The sequence below is a fragment of the Carlito syrichta genome, unplaced genomic scaffold, assembly GCF_000164805.1.
Source record: "Carlito syrichta isolate Samal-C Ts95f unplaced genomic scaffold, Tarsius_syrichta-2.0.1 Scaffold316198, whole genome shotgun sequence".
NCBI lineage: Eukaryota > Metazoa > Chordata > Mammalia > Primates > Tarsiidae > Carlito > Carlito syrichta.
This window is the reverse complement of record NW_007260294.1, coordinates 40,258-59,343: the sequence shown is the minus strand read 5'-3', so window position 1 is coordinate 59,343 and position 19,086 is coordinate 40,258. Positions and strand designations below refer to the sequence as shown.

Genomic DNA, 19,086 nt, shown 5'->3' with positions numbered 1-19,086 from the left:
GCCGTAGCCCAGCAGGTCAAGGCTGCGGTGGCCAGGAGCAGCCACTGCACTCCAGTCTGGGTGACAAGAGTGAGACTCCAACTCAAAAAAGAAACACTGCTTTAAAAGTACCTCATTCAAATCTATCCTACATTATAACCATTAGGCTAAGCTTACCAAATTTGCTTTTATATTATCACTTCTCCAGTAAAAAAAATTCCTATAGAAGAAACCCCTAATTCTTAGCTTTGGCATTTAGAAATTTCTACTTGGTACAGCCTCTATTTTCCTTTTAAGTCATCTGTCTTATTATTCCTCCACAAAATACGTCAATCTGCATATGCTAGAGTCCTAGGACAGTGCTTCTCAAACTGCCATGCAAAAGAATCACTAGGAGAACTTGCTAAAACATTTCTGGAATCTAATCCCAGAGATTCAGTTTTGGAATGTGGAGGTCTGGTGGGCCTCACAATTTGTATTTATTAGTTCTCAGGAGTCACTGATGTTGCAGGTCTGAGAGTCACAATTTGAGTAACTTCTTCCAAATACTTAAAGTGAAATCTTGCTCACTCAAATCTTACTACTACCCATGAAATCTTCCAGGATGCATACAATTAAAATGATCTCTCCTTCCCTTCAATGCCTAAAAACAGTAACCGTCTAAATAATTAATATACATTCTAATATTTGGGGCATAATAATTAGATCATAACTCTTCTGATTAAAATTTAGAAAGCTGAGGCCAGACTGTCAAAGTTGTTCAGTGTCTGAGCTGGGACTACAATTCTGTATTTTCTTTTACAGTTTTAAAACTCCAGGTGCTACAAACACAATATAATAGGTAAAAAAACAAAAACAAAAACAACAGGAAAAAAAAAAACAAAACCACTTCAGTCTGGCCTGTGAATGGGTCTTATGATTTTTCAACGGAGTGTGAAAGTCTCTGATAGCTGCCAAAGTGTCAAGTAGGCCCTATGGCTTAAAAGGAAAAGTATGACTTACCACCTTTGGTTTTTTAGTGACCTCTATTTGATCTGACATGAAATAGCTATTTTAAAAACTCTGAATAAACAAGAAGGTGCACAGGCAACATCTAACATAACACTCATTAAAAAAAAAAAAAAATGCTTTTCACAAAGAGTGAAGCACTATCAAAAACAACCCCTGAGACATCCACTGTTTACTGAATCACAGGGCAAGCACTAATAGAAATAAAATGAGGCCTACTGACTAGGCTTGCTCTAAGAAAGTCTACCAAAGGGAGAAATATCACTTGATTTTTTTACTGGACCATGCTAACAGACCTAACCCAACAAAAACTCAGCAACTAAGAACAAGTTATTATTTTTAATAACATTATGCCCCAAATACTTATTAAAATTTTGCAAGATTTATATTTTATAGAGTTTTATTTTTGTGTGTCAGGCACCTATTACACAGCATTTTAAAAGTCCTTTGTATAATTAACGCACATAGGGCGTGTTTATAGGCTGATAATGCTATTTTATATGTTTAAAATAAGCTTTTAAAGTGTGAAGTCATCTTACTTTCCTTTCCCATTCTTTGCATTATGGAGGGGGCCCACCACAAACTAAGCCCCAGAGAACCAAGTCCACTGCCTGTGTTTCTGTACAGCCCATAAACTAAAAACAGTTTTTACATTTTTAAATGCTTACAAAAATTCAAAAGGATATTTAATGACATGTGAAATATAAGAATTTCAAATGGCAATGTCCATAAATAAAAATTTATTAGAACACTGCCATTCTCTTTTGTTTATGAATTGTCCATAGCTGCTTTCAGGCTACAATGGCAGAATTGCCTAAAATACTTACTATCTGGGCTTTCACAAAAAAAAGTTTGCTGATCCCTAAATAATTCCTTAGATTATGAAAAAATCAGAATGAGAGGGGCTCTATTTATAGTCTGTTTTTAAGAAATGTTTATCATATAAGTATTTCCAATTTTCAAACAGTTATAGACTACTGCTCTTGTATTATCTTTTTCTCACAAATAATTTTGAAAAATTATTTTGTAAAACTCCAGATTTTCCTGCTTAACAAAGTTCTGAAAAATATACCAAAGTGAGAATTCAACATAAAACAACTGGTATTAGAGAGTGGTCACAGAGATAAAAAGGAGGAAGTAGCCAAAAAGAGACAAGGAAAAGTTCTACTCTGCCAATGAGTAGTATGAGTTAGATGCAATTAAAAGAAGAAGAAAAAAGGACAGAGAAAAGTCCAAGATAGGTCCAGGTATCAAGACTACAAATGGAGATAACGGTAGCATCATTAGTAGAACCTGGAGTCATGAGTCAAAGCACTAGTCAAGTCTCTAATGGGTAAAGAAAGAGAGCACAATTCTGGAAATGCTGAATTTGAGAAACTGTTGGAATATCCATTGAAAAAGTCAACCAGGCAGCAATATGGCATGAAAAGTTCAGAGAAGTTAGGGCTAGGTATCAGAGACATAGATACCAATGCAACTTTACATATGCCCTGTTATATCTTCACACCTTGAGGTTCCCAGAAGAACTCTATGAATAAGGAAGGGGTTTTAACATTCTGTGTATCTGTGTGTAAGGGGGCTTATTATGGAACACAATTATTCACAGGGAGATGGAGAAGTTTTAAAATATGTATTTAATTTCTGTGGCTCAAAATAATGAGATATAGGAAACTATCTGTTTAAATTATTAAATGCCAATAATGGCCTTATCAACTCTATTCTTTTTTTTTTTTGAGTTGGAGTCTCACTCTGTCACCCAGACTGGAGTGCAGTGGCTGCTTCCCGCCACCACCGCAGCTTCGACCTGCTGGGCTCCAGCAATCCTTCCGCCTCAGCCTTCCAAGTAGCTGGAACTACAGGCATGTGCTACCACACCCGGCTAATTTTTTGATTTATTGTAGAGATGAGGTCTCACCGAGTTGGCTCAGGCAATTCACTCACCTCGGCCTCTCAAGGCGCAGGATTACAGGCTGAGCCACGGAGCCCAGCTAACTCTATTCTTAAACACACAGAGAAAAACATTTTAAACAACTAGAGAAGACATATTTACATAGACCTACATCCTAAAAGAGTTAAGAAACAGGTTGGCTTTAACCATGGGGAAAAAATATAATCTCTTCAATCTTAAAGGCTAGTCACTGAAAATGGTATATATTTTACTGCAATAACAAACTAATAGAAAATTAGTGCTAAGAGGGTCTTTGATATAATCTGGAAATTATCCCACCCATCCAAGAGGAAACTACCACAGTGGTTGAGTGACTCATACAAGGTCCCAGAGATAGCCGCTGTGAGGACCAAGATGAAAAACCAGTGCTCTGTGCACTATACTATGATCTCTTAGTTTTATAAAACATTGAATAAATAGCTAATAACATTCTTTCACTTTACCCAAAGTTTTGTATCATGTTTGCTACCAATGAACATTATTAAAATTAGTTTTATTGTAACCATTATTCATATAGTCAAAGTCTAAAAAACAATGATGAAGAGAAATATGTTTAGAAGAAAAATTTAAATTAACCATGATAGTAACTTTATGGGAATTCTAAGCCTTTCCTGCTTACCAATGTAGTATGACAACACCTAAAAATAACTAGAGACTAATACACTAAGAATAATAGTTATACAGTATGTTCATATTTATTTATATATTTATTTGAGTTGGAGTCTCACTCAGTCACCCAGACTGGAGTGCAGTGGCCGCTCCCGGCCACCGCAGCCTCGACCTGCTGGGCTCTGGCGATCCTTCCGCCTCAGCCTTCCAAGTAGCTGGAACTACAGGTGCGCGCTACCATGCCCGGCTAATTTTTTTTATTTATTGTAGAGATGAGGTCTCGCCAAGTTGCCCAGGTGGGTCTTGAACCCGCGGGCTCAGGCAATCCACTCACCTCAGCCTCCCAAAGCGCGGGATTACAGGGCTGAGCCACCGAGCCCGGTCAGTATGTTCATATTTAAATGTACAGTCATCTCTCCATATCTGTTGTTTCTGCATCCATAGATTCCACATTCATGCATTATACCAATTGCAGATTGTAAATATTTGGGGAAAAACAGATGGCTCTGTTTGCATTGAACATCTCTTTTTCTTGTCATTATTTCCTAAACAATACAACACCTATTTACATAGCATTTATATTAATATTAGGTATTATAAATAATCTAGAGATGATTTAAAGTATGAGAGGATAAGTACAGGTTATACGCAAATACTATGCTGTTTTACGTAAGAGATTTGTGCATCTATGGATTCTGGTATCAGCAGGGAATCCTGGAACCAGTTCCCCATGGATACCAAGGGACAACTATATTTATTTTATGCACTTGTACTAGAAAACATAGTAATACTTCTGGAGATTAGTTAATATACGCTTCCTTGGGAAACTAGTTTAATTAACAGTAAGCATAATTAAAAGTTATTAAGGGTCCAATGGGCAAGAATATAGTCAAGTACATATAAGAGATTAAAGATAGAGCTTAATATGGGTAAAATGATGTGCTGAAATTAGTTGATGAAAACCAAAATAAATGTAAGCTATTTATAGGGCTCCACTTGAAATGTTGTATATTAAGTCAAAGGGCTCTTCTGAACACAGAAAACAAAAACAGCCATCAAATAGTATGGTTTATGTGATTTGATATGCTGATAGATCAAACAGTTAAAACACACACACACACACACACACACACACACACACACACACACACACACACACATACACACACACTTTTTAAGCAAACCAACAAGCCCACCAGATCGTACAGTATAAACCCAGCACTAATTTTCCTTGCTGAGTAAAAAATAATGCTGGTGAAAACTCCACACTCAGGTTTTTGCAATTTAACAAGCATGTCATTGTTAACATACTGCAAAACCAACATCTACTAAAGCTATGCTTATAGAGAAATTTTGGAAGCAGCTTATAAAAGCAGCAATTTAAGAACATTATTACTATGATCAAGAATAATCTATTTTCTATTCTAACATACTTGAGAAATATGTAGTCCCATCAATAACACTGAGTCACCATAGAACGATACATAGGGATGCTTGTGTAAAAAGCCTCAGGAATTCTGCTATTAGTCCCTCTCCCCCTAAAATCCTAGGACATCCTTCCACCACACTAAATCAGTGTTAGAAAGCATTAAATGTTGTGGCTGGGCACTGCGGTGCATGCTTAAGAGGCTGAGGTGGGAGAAACACTTGAGCCCAGAAATTCATGACCAGCCAGGACAATACAGCAAGACTCCATCTGTTAAGGAAAAAAATAAACAAATAACACTTGCATAAAAAACTACTTTCAAGTTAATGATCATTACTAATTAACTAGTGGGCAAAAGGGACACAAACCCAATGAAATGACAATGATTCCACAAGATTTACAAGTACCACAAGTAATAGCAGTAAAAAAAAGACAAGACCACAAGTATTCTAGAAAAGAAAATATATTAATATATTTAGTAGATATATATATAATGTATATATAGTATTTAGAAATGCTAAGGAAATCATATAAGTAACTGGATTCTTTTAATATGAATAAAGAGAATGGACACTCACATCTTAGGTATATTGATCAACTTAGAAGTATAAAGTACATATATATGAACAACATTAAGGAAACATTAAATTTCCAGATATATATTTTAATCTTATTAAGGACACTGTTTTTCAAATAAAGGTATATATTTTTAGGAATGAAGATACTCTGTAATCCAGTCTAAAATGCTCTCTACACATAAATACATCTATATGAAAGAACTACTATGAGCTATGTATAGACTGACAAAACTACTGGTAGCTGAGAAAAACCTGTTCTGTTATATGTATAGTAGTGCTGAAACTATACAGAGTAACAATTTCTTTTCTTTTCTTTTTTTTTAATAGAGATGTCTTGCTTTTCTGCCCAAACTGGAGTTGAACTCCTATGTTCAGGTGGTCTGCACACCTCAGCCTTCAGAGAAGTTGGAATAATAGATGCACAAAACCATGCCAGGCTCATGATTTCTTAGTTTAGTTAAGATCCCATAATAAGCCAGGCTCGGTGGCTCAGTCTGTAATCCCATACTTTGGGAGGCTGAGGTGAATGGATTGATTACCTGAGTCTGAGGAGTTTGAGACCCACCTGGGCAACTTGGTGAGACCTCATCTCTACAATAAATAAAAAATTAGCCGGGCATGGTAGCACACGCCTGTAGTTCCAGCTACTTGGAAGGCTGAGGCAGAAAGATTGCCGGAGCCCAGCAGGTCGAGGCTGCAGTGGCCGGGAGTGGCCACTGCACTCTAGTCTGGGTAACAGAGTGAGATTCCAATGCCAAAAAGAAAAAAAAAACAAAAAGATCCCAAATTACACGGGTAATTTATATAAGCCTGTTGTTAAATATTTTTGTATATATAAATAATATATATATTTTACATGAAATATATATGGAGAAATTCAAATACAACATATTATGTATTCAGAAGTACTTTAGTGCAGAGTAAACATGAAAAAAATAAACAATTAAGGCTGGGCACAGTTGCTCATGCCTGTAACCCTAGCACTCTGAGAGGCTGAGGTGGGATGAATGCTTGAGCTCAGGAGTTCAACACCAGCCCAGACAACATAGTGAATCCTTGTCTACACACACACACACACACACACACACACACACACACACACACACACACACACACAAAGCTGGGCATGGTAGGATGTGCCTTAATCCCAGCTACTTAGGAGGCTAGGTGGGAGGATCTTCTGAGCAAAGGAGGTCAAGGCTGCAGTGACTTGTAATCCTGCCACTACTGCACTCCAGCCTGGGCAACAGAGTGAGACCCTGACTCAAAACAAAACAAAAAAACCCAAATAATCAAACAAAATAACGCATTAAGAAAACTCCAAGTGTTTTTAAAGACTCCAATATAACCAGGGGGCCCAACCTGCCAAGTTGTGCCATATCCAGCATGTATACAGTTTACAAATTGTTGACCAAAAAAAAAAAAAAAAATCAGCAAAGCAGTATGTATCTTTTCTAAAATCTCATATTGAGTATATCATTCTCAATATGAGAGTGCTTAATTTATGACATTATCTTAGGAAATGTTAGCAAATTTTTAATTGCTCTTGATTCCATTTTGTTCCAAAGGTTGATTGTTTAGCTGTGGGGTTTTCCCTCCTCCCTAAAACAATAAAATAACTATTTAAAAAGGGCTCTTTATTGAAAATCATCCTTTAGAATGACCAAAAAAAAAAAAAAAGACAAGTAAAGACTAGTCATATTACCAAGACAAGCAAAGCAACACTGATTATTACAGATTATCAGGACATCAATTTTACAATGAAGAATATTTAAAAAAAAACAACCTAAGTTTTACCTCTACACAGGCTTTCATCCCTGAGGCAGCAGCATAGTGCAGGGGTGTGTTTTTTTTGTTATCAACGGCATCAATAGCTGCTCTCTCATATTCGCCCTGGTCAAGTTTTGCACCTTTCCATCTTAAGATCATCTGCAGACAATCTGCTCTTCTGAAATCATCTTCTGCGGGCCGTGCTAAGCGAGGGTGAAGGGCTCCTTCAGATATCATTATTTGAGGTCCCATACACAACAAATGCATAGATGTTTCATTGTGAACATTCCGTTTATTTGGGTTTCCATCTCTACCAAAAAGAAAAGTCCTAAAATGGGAAGGAAGGAAAAAAGGGATGAAAACCACCTTTTCCCCCACCTTGAAATACACAGAAGATAACAAATTTAAAAGATAAACTCTACTTCTAAGCTGATACTCCAATTTCTACTGAAGTGTACGGTTTATAATAGGTTAAATGACTAATGCCTACAGTTTAAAAAACTCTAATCTGTTGGGTTTAGTGGCTCACATCTGTAATCCCAGCACTTTGGGAGGTGGAGGCAAGAGGACTGCCTGAGCCCAGGTGTTTGAGTCCAGCCTGGGCAACTTGGTGAGACCTTGTCTCTACAATAAACCCCAAAATTAGCCAGGTATGGTGGCATATATATACCTCTGGTTCCAGCTACTTTGAAGGCTGAGGTGGAAAGATTGCCTGAGCCAACTGGGTCAAGGTTGCAGTGGCTGTGACTCTGCCACTGCACTCTAGCCTGGGTGACAGTGTGATTCTGACTCAAAAAAATAAATAAAAACTCCTAGAACAATAATATTAAAAGAAAATAAATTTGAGTATTTTTATCGTATTTGCTAATAAAAGGGGAGGGGAAGGAGTGAGGGAGGGAAGGGAAAAAAAGGGAAGACAAAACTAATAAAGGGGGGAGTGAAAAGGAAAAGAAAGCAAAGCAGTAATTTATAGATTAATGCCAATTACATAAATGTTTAAGAACACATTAACCATTCCACATCAATTTTTTCTTCTTCCTTTGTTGCTCTGTTCTATTTTTCTTGCATACATATTTATTTAATAAGGATTGCAACAATATAAGGACAGCAAGTAATGCCTATTCCTGAGCCTGAATTTTAAATCTAAGGAAAATTTTCTCTTCCTGAAGATCATTAGCGAGCCTTTGAAAATATAAGGCTTATATTTACAAAGTATCTTAGTCTGCTTGAACTGTTGTAACAAAAACACCATGAACTATATGGCTTATAAACAACAAGCACTTGTTTCTTGCAGTTCTAGAGGCTGGGAAGCCCAAGATGCTGCTAACACATTTGGTGTCTGGGAAGGGCCTTTTCCTCATAGAGGCCTTTCCTCTGTGTTCTCATGTGGTAGAAGGGGCAAGGCAGCTCTCTGGGGCCTCTTTTATAAGGGTACTCACTAATTTCATTCATGAGGGCTCCAACTTCATGACCTAATCACCTCCCTGAAGCTGAGACTTAGGATTTTAAACATATGAATTTGGGGAACAGGGGAAGACATAAACATTCAGACTATAGCAAACAGTATAATACTTTCTGAGAGGAGGGAAATTGTGTTTAGTTCTAAAACCTCAAGATCTAATTCCATGGTAGTAGTGTTTACCAAAAATTAGTCTAAGTAAGATGCCTGAACCATTGCTAAATCCACATCTGTGCTTACCTTCTAATGTATTAATGAGCTAGGGTCATAGGAATAATAGCTGAGCCAATTCAGTGGCTGTTAACAGGACACCGGAAAATGGGTTGTTAAAGACCTGCTACATATGGTTAGCCCGTACTAGAAAACACATAAATACATTATGAAATAGGCATACAAGTCACATCTGAAGATGAGTGCCTGCATTTACTGTGGAGAACTGAGATCATTAGGATTGTTATACCCAGTCCAAACAGCAATGGGAAGAGAGGAGAGCTAAATTCTAAATCCTAGTCACACTCAGATTACTTTTAGGATAGTTTAGCTTAGAACACATGGTTTTGACAGAAAAATAAGTAACCACAGAGGAACTAGCATGGACTGTTCAATTTGAATAAATTAGCCAAGTTGGTAGGAGATACATATAGGCTAAGCAGTCCATTCTAAGGCAGTAGAAGGTCCCAGGTAACTTTCAGAACTACTCTGGATCACTCCTGCTCTTATAGTCAAGATTCTAGAGAGCTTGGCAGCACAGCCCTTCAAAATTAGCCAGTTAGGGTTTTAGCATCTACATTTATTAGAAATGTCCTAAAAGCAGACATGAGGTCTCTGGAGCAGAAGTGTATTACTTACTTGTAACAAACATGCCAGTTTTTCATATCCCAATTTTTCCACAGGTGCAAAAGAACTAGAGCCAGATCAGATGTGCTCTGTGTTGTAGGTAAGTGTGGTAGGCAGAAAAATGCCTCTACCCCCAAAGATGTCCAACTCTTAATTCCTAGAACCTGTAAATATGTTACCTTACATGACAAAAGAAACTCTGCAGTAGTGATTAAGATAAGGATTTTGAGAGGAGGAGATTTGTTGGGAGCCACCAGCCTTGGAGGTCCACATGATTGACAGGGTCCTGGTGGGCCAAAGACCCCAGGCCGCAGGGCGAGCCTGGGAAGCTGAGGCCCTTCTGTCTTCCACCTTTGCTGTTTGATACGGCTGAAGAAATTCTGTGCAGTCGTGGAAGAAGAAAATGGCATGTTTATGCGAAGTACTCACACCTAACCTGAGAATGTCATGGTTCATTTTTCCATTTTCCCACTATGCCACCTGGCCTTTTCTAACATATGCAAGGGTTAAACTCTGAAGCACAACAAGAATGCTTTCTTTCACTTGGTTATAAGTTACTAGATATTGCTTGAATAAAAAGATATTAGTATATTCACTCCTTATTTGATTTAGAATTATGCAGTTTAGTGTTTAGACATAAGGTTTTTTAGAAGCACAAGTTTATGGTAAGTTCATTATGAGCTCATTATAAGTTCTAACACTTATCTAGGAGTTATGTAGGTGGTTTATAACACTGTCTTCTCAGACTTAGAATAAAGATTAATCGTTAAGGTTTTTACTTAATTCTATAGTTAAATTTTAAGTAAACGTTTATAGAGTGGGTTTTCACTGAATTCATAAGATACTAATTAGACACTTTTATGATAATTAACTAAATACAGAAAGCAACCTTGGGGGCCTGGGAAATGTCATTAAAAGCTTCTTTTGAGTTTTCTTTAGAAATAAACACTGCAGGATAAGAGAAAAGTAACGAAGACACCTGGACAAGAAAGGCGATTACAAAACTTTGAAGGTCGTAAAAGCCCAAAAGAGAAGAACTGCTACGTGAAGGACCGTGCACCTGGGAACTTTCTTGAAGCACTTCAAGGACTGTAATTTGGGACTCTTTTGAAGAGAGTTGCTGGCGGTGCTATTCTAGACATGATAATTGCTTTATCCATGTATTAATCATAATTGGTAAATGTAATATCATACAAGTTTACATAATCAATATACATATGTATGAGGGTTGACAAAAATTATTAGGCTCTGGTTATGTTTAACAAGGTTTTTACTTTGTGTCATTAATTATGTTTTAGTGCTACATTACAGTTTAGTGTTTTATAGCTACTTTGAAGATTGTTTTAAGTTCATAAATTTAAGTTCACACAATGATAAAATTGGTGCCTCAAGGATAATAATAATTGCTCCACTGCCTATCTTAAGACAAAGATGTTTTCCAGGAGGTTGCCAAGCATAAGGGAAAACAGCCAAATCACCATTATCCTAAACTTAAAAGATCATTAGCAATTATGCAACCATAATAATTTTAGTTGTGTTAGTTTTATTTCATTATGTTTAGTTCACTTTATATGTTTATTCAGAGTAAAGATTAGTGTATGTATTTCACAGTAAGTGACTTTCATAGCTATTCTTTAAATGCTAGCCACTGTTGTTTGATCAAGTTAATGGGCTTTATATTCCTACTATCACTAGGTACAATCTATAGTTTTGTCTTAGTGATTTTAAGGCTTTTTTAATTAGACAAGTGATGTGGAACCGAAATCAAAGTAAACCTTGTATGCATTATGTTTAGTTTAAGTGAAACTCCTTTTAAACTTATATCAAGACTCATTAACTGAAAGTAGATAGTGTTTTTGGCTTATTCGTTTCTTCTAAAGACCGCTAGATGGTGGTAACTTTTAAAGCATATGTACATGAAGGAATTTTCTTTGTCTTGCCCCTTTACGAATGGTATAAAAGCTTTCTGTTAACTAATAAAGGATGTCATCTGTTCAGGAAGCAGGTGTCCGAGTATAATATTTTCGTCCTTCACCTATCCGTCTCTCCTTCAGGAGATCTCACGACCCGGCAAAGGGGCTGGACCCCTTCAGAGATTATCCATCAGGACTCAATATAATCAAGGGAAATATCGATCATTTCCACTTTTGGAAGCTGGAAAGTCAAGGGAAGGAATCCTACCCTAAAGTCTCCAAAAGGAATGTAGCCCTTCCAACACCTAGACTTAGGTCCAGTGGAACCATTACACACTTCTGGACCTCCAGAACTATGAGATAATACAAGTGTTGTTTTAAGCTATAAAGTCTGTGGTAAATTTGTGACAGTAGCAATGGGAAACTAATAAAGCAAGGAACCCTGAAAATAACAATCTGGGAGGTTATACAGTAAGGCTTGTATAGCAGACCTCCTTTCCTTTGGAGATGGGGGTAAAAACTTATCCCTGAGAGTAAACAAATTCTCCCAGGGAAAGATCCTGGTTTTTTACTCTTTGTGATACAAAATGTCTACAGGGGAAAGATAAGACTAGCATTTCTAGGTTTTACAATTTAGGGAATGTCTCCAAGGTTCCAGGGCTCAATTCATGCTTCGCCCCATTCAAATGTAAATACATATGTCCCAGGAGGTAAATCTCTCTGGAGCTCTCAATCTCTACGCAGTGGCAGTCATAATTTAACTTTCAAGGTTCCACTTTTAGCCCAGGTCCCAAATTTCAGTGAAATTTGCTCAGATTTTCTCTACAGCTCCACATAGCCCATTATGGTCTTCTGATGCCTTCATTACACTCCAGAGCTTACTGTTATTTGGCTTCCCAGGAACTGATTCAGACCATCTAAGCAAACCCAACCCTATCTGGAAGCCTCTTTACAACTAAGCTCCTCTCCCCCAGTTTAGTTGATCACTCCCTTCTCTGTCGTCATACAACATCCTAACCATGTAATGCATTACGTTTTACAACAGTTACTTCCTAACGTATCTGTTCCCTTCTTCCAGTTACATAGTTGATAGGCCTTGAAGGCAGGACCTACTTATATCCTGTTCTTTCTTGAATCCCCAACACACTGACAGATACATAGCAAAATTTATACTATAATTTTGATAAATGAGCTAAATGCATATTAAACATTCATGATTTAGATCAGTGACTTGGGACTGGGGACCTCTTTATTTGTAATAAATTCTCTCAGGCTAGCAGTGCAGTACACTTGTCAAGACGTGGTCTCTAGTACCAGATTGCTAGGTTCTAATCCTAGTTCTGTCACTTTCTAGCTGTGTGACTTTAGGCAAGTTACATAAGCGCTCCTAACAATTAATATGATTCATTTGACTGAGTAAGCCTACATGAGAATTTATCTTAAATAACTTAATAAAAGTGTATAGAAACAATAACACTCAATATAGTGTTATTTTGAATTTGAAAATTTGAAAACCACTTAAATGTCTGGTAATAAAAGAAATGACAAATGTAAATCATGGTATACCTACACAATAAAAAATTACGGCAGTTCAAAGTTTATTCCTGAATCTTATAGCTAAAAGGAAATATAAGAATACAACTTCATTTCCCTTCACAATCTTCTGAATATATATGGATAAAAACAAGAAGAGACCATGAAATAATTTTAATAGTTGTTTAGGAGAAGCAGAAATATGAGTAATTTTCTTTATACAGCCATGTCTCTTAATCATTAAAAAACTTATTTTCCTGGCCAGGTTTGGTGGCTCAGCCTAGGACTTTGGGAGGCTGAGGCGAGTGGATTGCCTGAGGTCGCGGGTTCGAGACCAGCCTGGGCAACCTGGCAAGACCTTGTCTCTACAATAAATAAAAAATCAGCCAGTTGTAGCAGTGTGTGCCTGTAGTTCCGGCTACTTGGAAGGCTGAGGTGGGTGGATCGCCGGAGTCCAGTAGGGTGATATGTACTGGGTGGTGAGTATGCCATAGCACTCCAGCCTGGGTGACAGAGTGAGACTCCAACTCAAAAAAAAAGCCAGGCTCGGTGGCTCAGCCTGTAATCCCATGCCTTTGGGAAGCTGAGGTGAGTGGACTGCCTGAGCCCACGGGTTGTTAAACTGAACACATAAAAAATATTATTCTGAAGGTAAAGTATTAAAATAACTTTTTCATACATATTCACTCAGGAGAGATTCTCAATTAGACACAGTACTATACCTGCATAAATATTTTATGCTAAAACTATTTATCAAATTGGATATTCTGATTTCACTGATTCATTTTAGTGGTTTAAATTAAAAATAAATTATTCCTTTATATACATAAATGTACAAATGGAATAACAAATACATAACTGATATGTACGTTTTATACCCCTTTTTCTAGTTATGCTAGTAGCTATGGAGGGCTTTTTTACTATTTGCATATAAGGTTTTTTACTATTTGCATGTAAGGTCACATTATGGTAGACAATATAAAAACCAAAACTGCATTAATTGATATCATTACCAATCTTATCAGAAAAATTCCTAAGTATTGAGAAGTTGTCAAGCTGAAGGTAGTGAATACAACTTTTCCAAAATTTTACTATTCACTTGAAAGTTCAAATTTTATCATTAGCAACAACTACTGGCAGTAGTTTCCCTTGAATTGATAAACAATTTATTTTCAAAAACATGCTGGCTACACACTCAAGCCTGAATAATCATTGTTTTGTTCTTGTTAGTTGTAAAATAGTGTTCCAAACACACAACCCAAACAATGGCATACGTACTCTTCCTCAAAGCTATCATTATATTTTGGTATGCAGCAGAAGTGCTTTATACAGTCTCTCCATTTGTCATATAGAGTATTAAAGATATGTGTACTCAAGGATGGAGATAAACTAATCAAGGATACTTTAAAGTGAAACTGGCTTTTTAAAAAAAAAAATTCTAAGTGCCTAACAGGGATGAATACAATGATTACTAATACAGTTTGGTGTCACTGCCTTGATTCATCTAAAGGTGCCAGCAATTTTACCTTCCATGTTTTTGTACTATCACTGCAAATGTCAACACAGTAATAAAGGCAAATAACATCTTGGTATTATTATAAAAATAGTTTTGACTTCATGTTCTCTTTGAAACAGTCTTGGGATCTGGGGGTCCTCAAGAATACATGTTAAGAGTCACTGGACTAAATTACTTTTTATATAATGTTTTCCAATTATATAAAGTATATTTGTAAATTACACTATAAATGGTTAAAAGTACTTTTCCGTTTGGTTTCTTTTATGTTAAAATATACATTTTACCTTCGGAATAGTAACATTTAAATATACTTTACACTAGAATTCTAAGTAAAGTTTAATTAATCATATACAAGAACTTGATATTAAACATTACTGAAGTGTTCAATATTAGGAGGCTAAATCAACAGTTTTATAATTTCACTGAAAATGCTCAACTTAAATAAATAAAACAAAAAGGTCATGTTAGAAAGCCTTAATGGGTTAAGCAATCAATAGCTAATCTATTAAGAATAATACTGAGTACTGTAGTTGTGATATTTATAAACTGGCGAAGATGAGTTTAATAATAGCAGTATGAGTTTTAAACGTAATTTGTAGGAATCTCAGAGAGCAGGAATTATACTTCAGGTCAGAGAAGTTGGGGATGAATTTATTAATAAGGCAGAAACTGAGTCAGAATTTAGACAGGTAATTGGAAAAGAGTCATTTGAGAATCAAGGAGCCAACAGGAATAAAGCTAAGGGAGTAGCATTCCTAAAAGTGGGAAAGCAGGAGGGAAATCAATCAACCAGTATGAATGACAAGATCATGTTAGAGAGTAATGAAAGACTTGGCTAATGGGGTAGAATGAGGGCAGAAGTAAAGAGAGTTTTGGAAGCTAAATAGAATAATGCAGATAATAGTGCATTGTTAGAACTTTCTTAAGAGAGAAAGAACATTGAAAGGCTATACTTTAGGAGGATTAATCTAGACATAGGATTATAAGAGGAACAGACATGTAAAAAGACCATTTAGGAGCCAAAGTACTTTAGTATTAGGAGCAGGGGTTAAGAGTGAACTAAGCTTGGGGCAATGGGAATGGAAAAAAGTAAATCCAAGTGCAAGACTTCGAGGAACTTAGTACTAGTAGTAGGTTAGGCAAAAAAGAAGGGTAACTCAAGGACAAATTGAAGATATTTAGGATTACAGAGGTAAGTACTAAACATTAGCAGGTGTACAGAGGTAAGAACATTAACAAGTGTATATTATATTTTAGATGGCATAATAGGTATTTAATACATTAATTGATTAATTGTCCTATGAGCTCTGTGAGACAAATATCCAATATACAGATAAATCCAGAATGACTGAGTAACTTGTTCTGCCAACAAGTGGCTGAGGCAGTCCTGATACCTAGGTTAGAAATTAAAGAGGCTGTACAGCACAGGGGTTAAGAGCTTGAAGTCTACAGTCATCTGCTTGGGCAATTAGCTTGGCCACTTACAAGTTGTGAGAGTTTTGACAAGTTGCTTAACCCTATTGTGCTTTAGTTTTCTCACCTATAAAACACAGACAATAAACTGCATCATAGAACTGTAGTGAGGATTGAGAGAATGCATGTGGAGCGCTGTTAACAGTGCTTAGAAAATAGTAAACTTTCAATAAACATTTGCCACTGTTACATCAACAAATATGCTGGTGTCATTAACACAGGGAAGATCCAGTTTTGGCAGAAAAAATGCAAAATTTCAAACAAAGTCGGGGATTACTTTTAAGTAGGTATTTTTAGATAAATGAAAATAAAAAATAAATGTAAAAAATGAGGTAACAGAAATACCTTTTAAGTCAAGATAGAGTTGATAAAGTTATGAGCCTGGATGATATAAATTACTTATAGAATTTTTCTCATTCATAAACTCTGGTTGAAAAAATATTTCCTTTTGTAATGATTTTATGAAAACTTCTATTTACTCTGTGTAAGATACTATGTTAGATGCTAAAAGTACAAAGAAGGTACCTTTAAAAAGTTATAATATAGGTAGGGACAAAGAAGATATACAAAACTGTAGAATACAATAGGTAGCATATAGCAAAAAAGGGAGGCAACTGAAAAAGAGCCATAGATGTTAACAACAACAACAAAAAATTGAGGTTCCTATGCGTTATGACAATCTAAGAAGATAGATGTGGCACACACAGGATCCTGAAGGGGAGTAAAATTCATGTAAGAGAAAGGTGAGACTGCAATGGGCAAAAGGGACACTTGTGACCAAGAGAGCAGCATGAACATGGCAGACAGACACCCATGGCACTTTTGGAGATACCAAAAAGAGCAGCTTAGCTTGAACAACAATTTGTACACAGAAGAAACAGAAAAAAGGCTGAATGTTGTTTTTTTGGTCAAGTTCTAAAGAGTGTTTAATCCTGTTTTTAGAATTACATTTCACTGTGTAAGCAAAGAATTGTTTTTTTCTTTTTCTTCAAGCATCAGACTTCTATGTCTACTCAACATCTAAAATAATCAAACTTGTATAAAACTACTATTCTCTTTTGTTCCTTTTATAAGCTAGCAAATATCAAATGCAATTTCCATGTGATTAGGTAAAAATCTTTACATAAATATATTTGCTATATCACTAATGATTTCTTGTTGAAGAGATAGTTTTAAAAGTTTCTTAGAGCCGGGCTCGGTGGCTCAGCCTGTAATCCGGCGCCTTTGGGAGGCTGAGGTGAGTGGATTGCCTGAGCCCGCGGGTTCAAGACCCGCCTGGGCAGCGAGACCTCATCTCTACAATAAATCAAAAAATCAGCTGGGCGTGGTAGCGCATGCCTGTAATTCCGGCTACTTGGAAGGCTGAGGCGGAAGGATCGCTGGAGCCCAGCAGGTCGAGGCTGCAGTGGCCGGAAGTGGCCACTGTACTCCAGTTTGGGCGACAGAGTGAGACTCCAACTCAAAAAAAATAAAAAAAGTTTCTTAGCATTTTCAGTTTAAGAAAATGTTTTGTTTTTAGAAAAGTGTTTTCAAGTAACTGAACCTCATTAGAAGAAAAGAAACTCAAACCTGATCATAACTGGACTCAGCAAATGCACCTGTTTTCCAACTTGAAATAGCTAATCAGAACTTAGAACTCTGCCTCTGGCACTATTCCCTGAAATTTTTTTGATAGCTGACAAGTACTTTTCTTGAATTGAAACGTTATAAATCAAGTATTGTATTATCAAGAATTCATACTATGAAACATGTTCAGGTTCTGAACATATTTATAGCAACAAGAATATGTAAACCAATCTCACGATTAAAACTTTTGGTCTATTTTAGGTATAATAAAGAAAATAATACTAAGTCATAATAAACAAAAATCACCCCAAATAATTTAGGCAACTTTGGTCTCAGAAAGTTTAATTCACTACAACACTATATAATATGCACATATCTGTATGTATTTTCAAAGACACAATTTTTTTTACTCTTTCACCAATTTGTTATCAATTGGTTTACAGTAATACTTACCCTAGTATTCTATTCATTCCATGCCTAGCAGCATAGTGCAATGGAGTATTGTGCTGATAGGGTTCCCCATAAGATGTATTTGGATCAAGGGACTCTTTTAGCTGAGGGTTGTTTTCATATATTTGGCAGGCCAGATTTTCATCTCCATTGATGAGTGCTTTGCGGAATTTGGTGGTTGTATTTCCCATGTTTTGTTTTGTTTTGTTTTTTCCTGATAGGCAGTGGCACTTTTTTCCTTCTCCCTTCAGTCACTTCTTGAATGCTTCTGCGACATGTTTCACATTCTAGTGGAAGAAAAGTTATTCAAATTAGACTGTAAAACAATAATGAAGAAATATCCTAAAGAACAAACAACCCAATTAGGAACACAAATGAAATCTGGGAAGCATATGTAAGGGAATAAACTATATTAAATTGTACCAAATTTATCTTAATAGTCCCCCCCAAATCTCAAAATTTTAACATTGTCTAAGTTAACTTCTTGTTAAACTGTAACAGTTCCTACACAGAGACTATTAAGGTTTCACAGACTGTACACTGCACTGTAAAATTTATCTACATATAACTTTTTAATTTTCCTCTACATGAGGGCAGGAAGTGGGCTTGGATGAATTTTATGTTGAATATTCTTAAATTTCTATATAAATTATACAAGGACATCAGAGAAAAGACTTAAAATATAAATATATAGGACCATACAACTCACTGATATTCAAAGCAAACTAGTAAAACTGATTATACATAGAACAATGGACAATGATTATTCTATTTTTAAGATCATTAAGTTCTTTCTACTACAAATAATTCAAAACAAAGCGGAAAACATGAAATGTTTATGCATACTATGTTTTTTAAAATTTTATTTTTATTATTTTATTTTTTTGGGTCAGGGTCTCACTCTGTTGCCCTGGCTGGAGTGCAGTGTCACAATCACGGCTCACCTCTGCCTCAGCCTCCTATACTCAGGCAATCCTCCTGCCTCAGTCTCCTGAATAGCTAGGACTATAGATATGCATTA

The 19,086-nt window shown here is 36.2% G+C and overlaps 1 protein-coding gene across 2 annotated transcripts in view; it reads right to left on the bottom strand.

Annotated features, from left to right (window-relative positions):
- The window catches only part of ANKIB1 (ankyrin repeat and IBR domain containing 1), a 112,094-nt gene extending 93,742 nt beyond the window's left edge, over nt 1-18,352 (bottom strand). For both annotated transcript variants that reach the window (XM_008073838.1, XM_008073839.2), the window contains exons 1-2: nt 18,069-18,352; nt 7,346-7,646 (exon numbers count right to left, since the gene is read on the bottom strand). In XM_008073838.1, the coding sequence (XP_008072029.1) occupies nt 7,346-7,646; nt 18,069-18,256 (489 nt within the window). In that variant the 5' untranslated portion in view covers nt 18,257-18,352. The remainder of the gene's footprint in view (nt 1-7,345; nt 7,647-18,068) is intronic.
- Between the last annotated feature and the right edge of the window lie 734 nt (nt 18,353-19,086).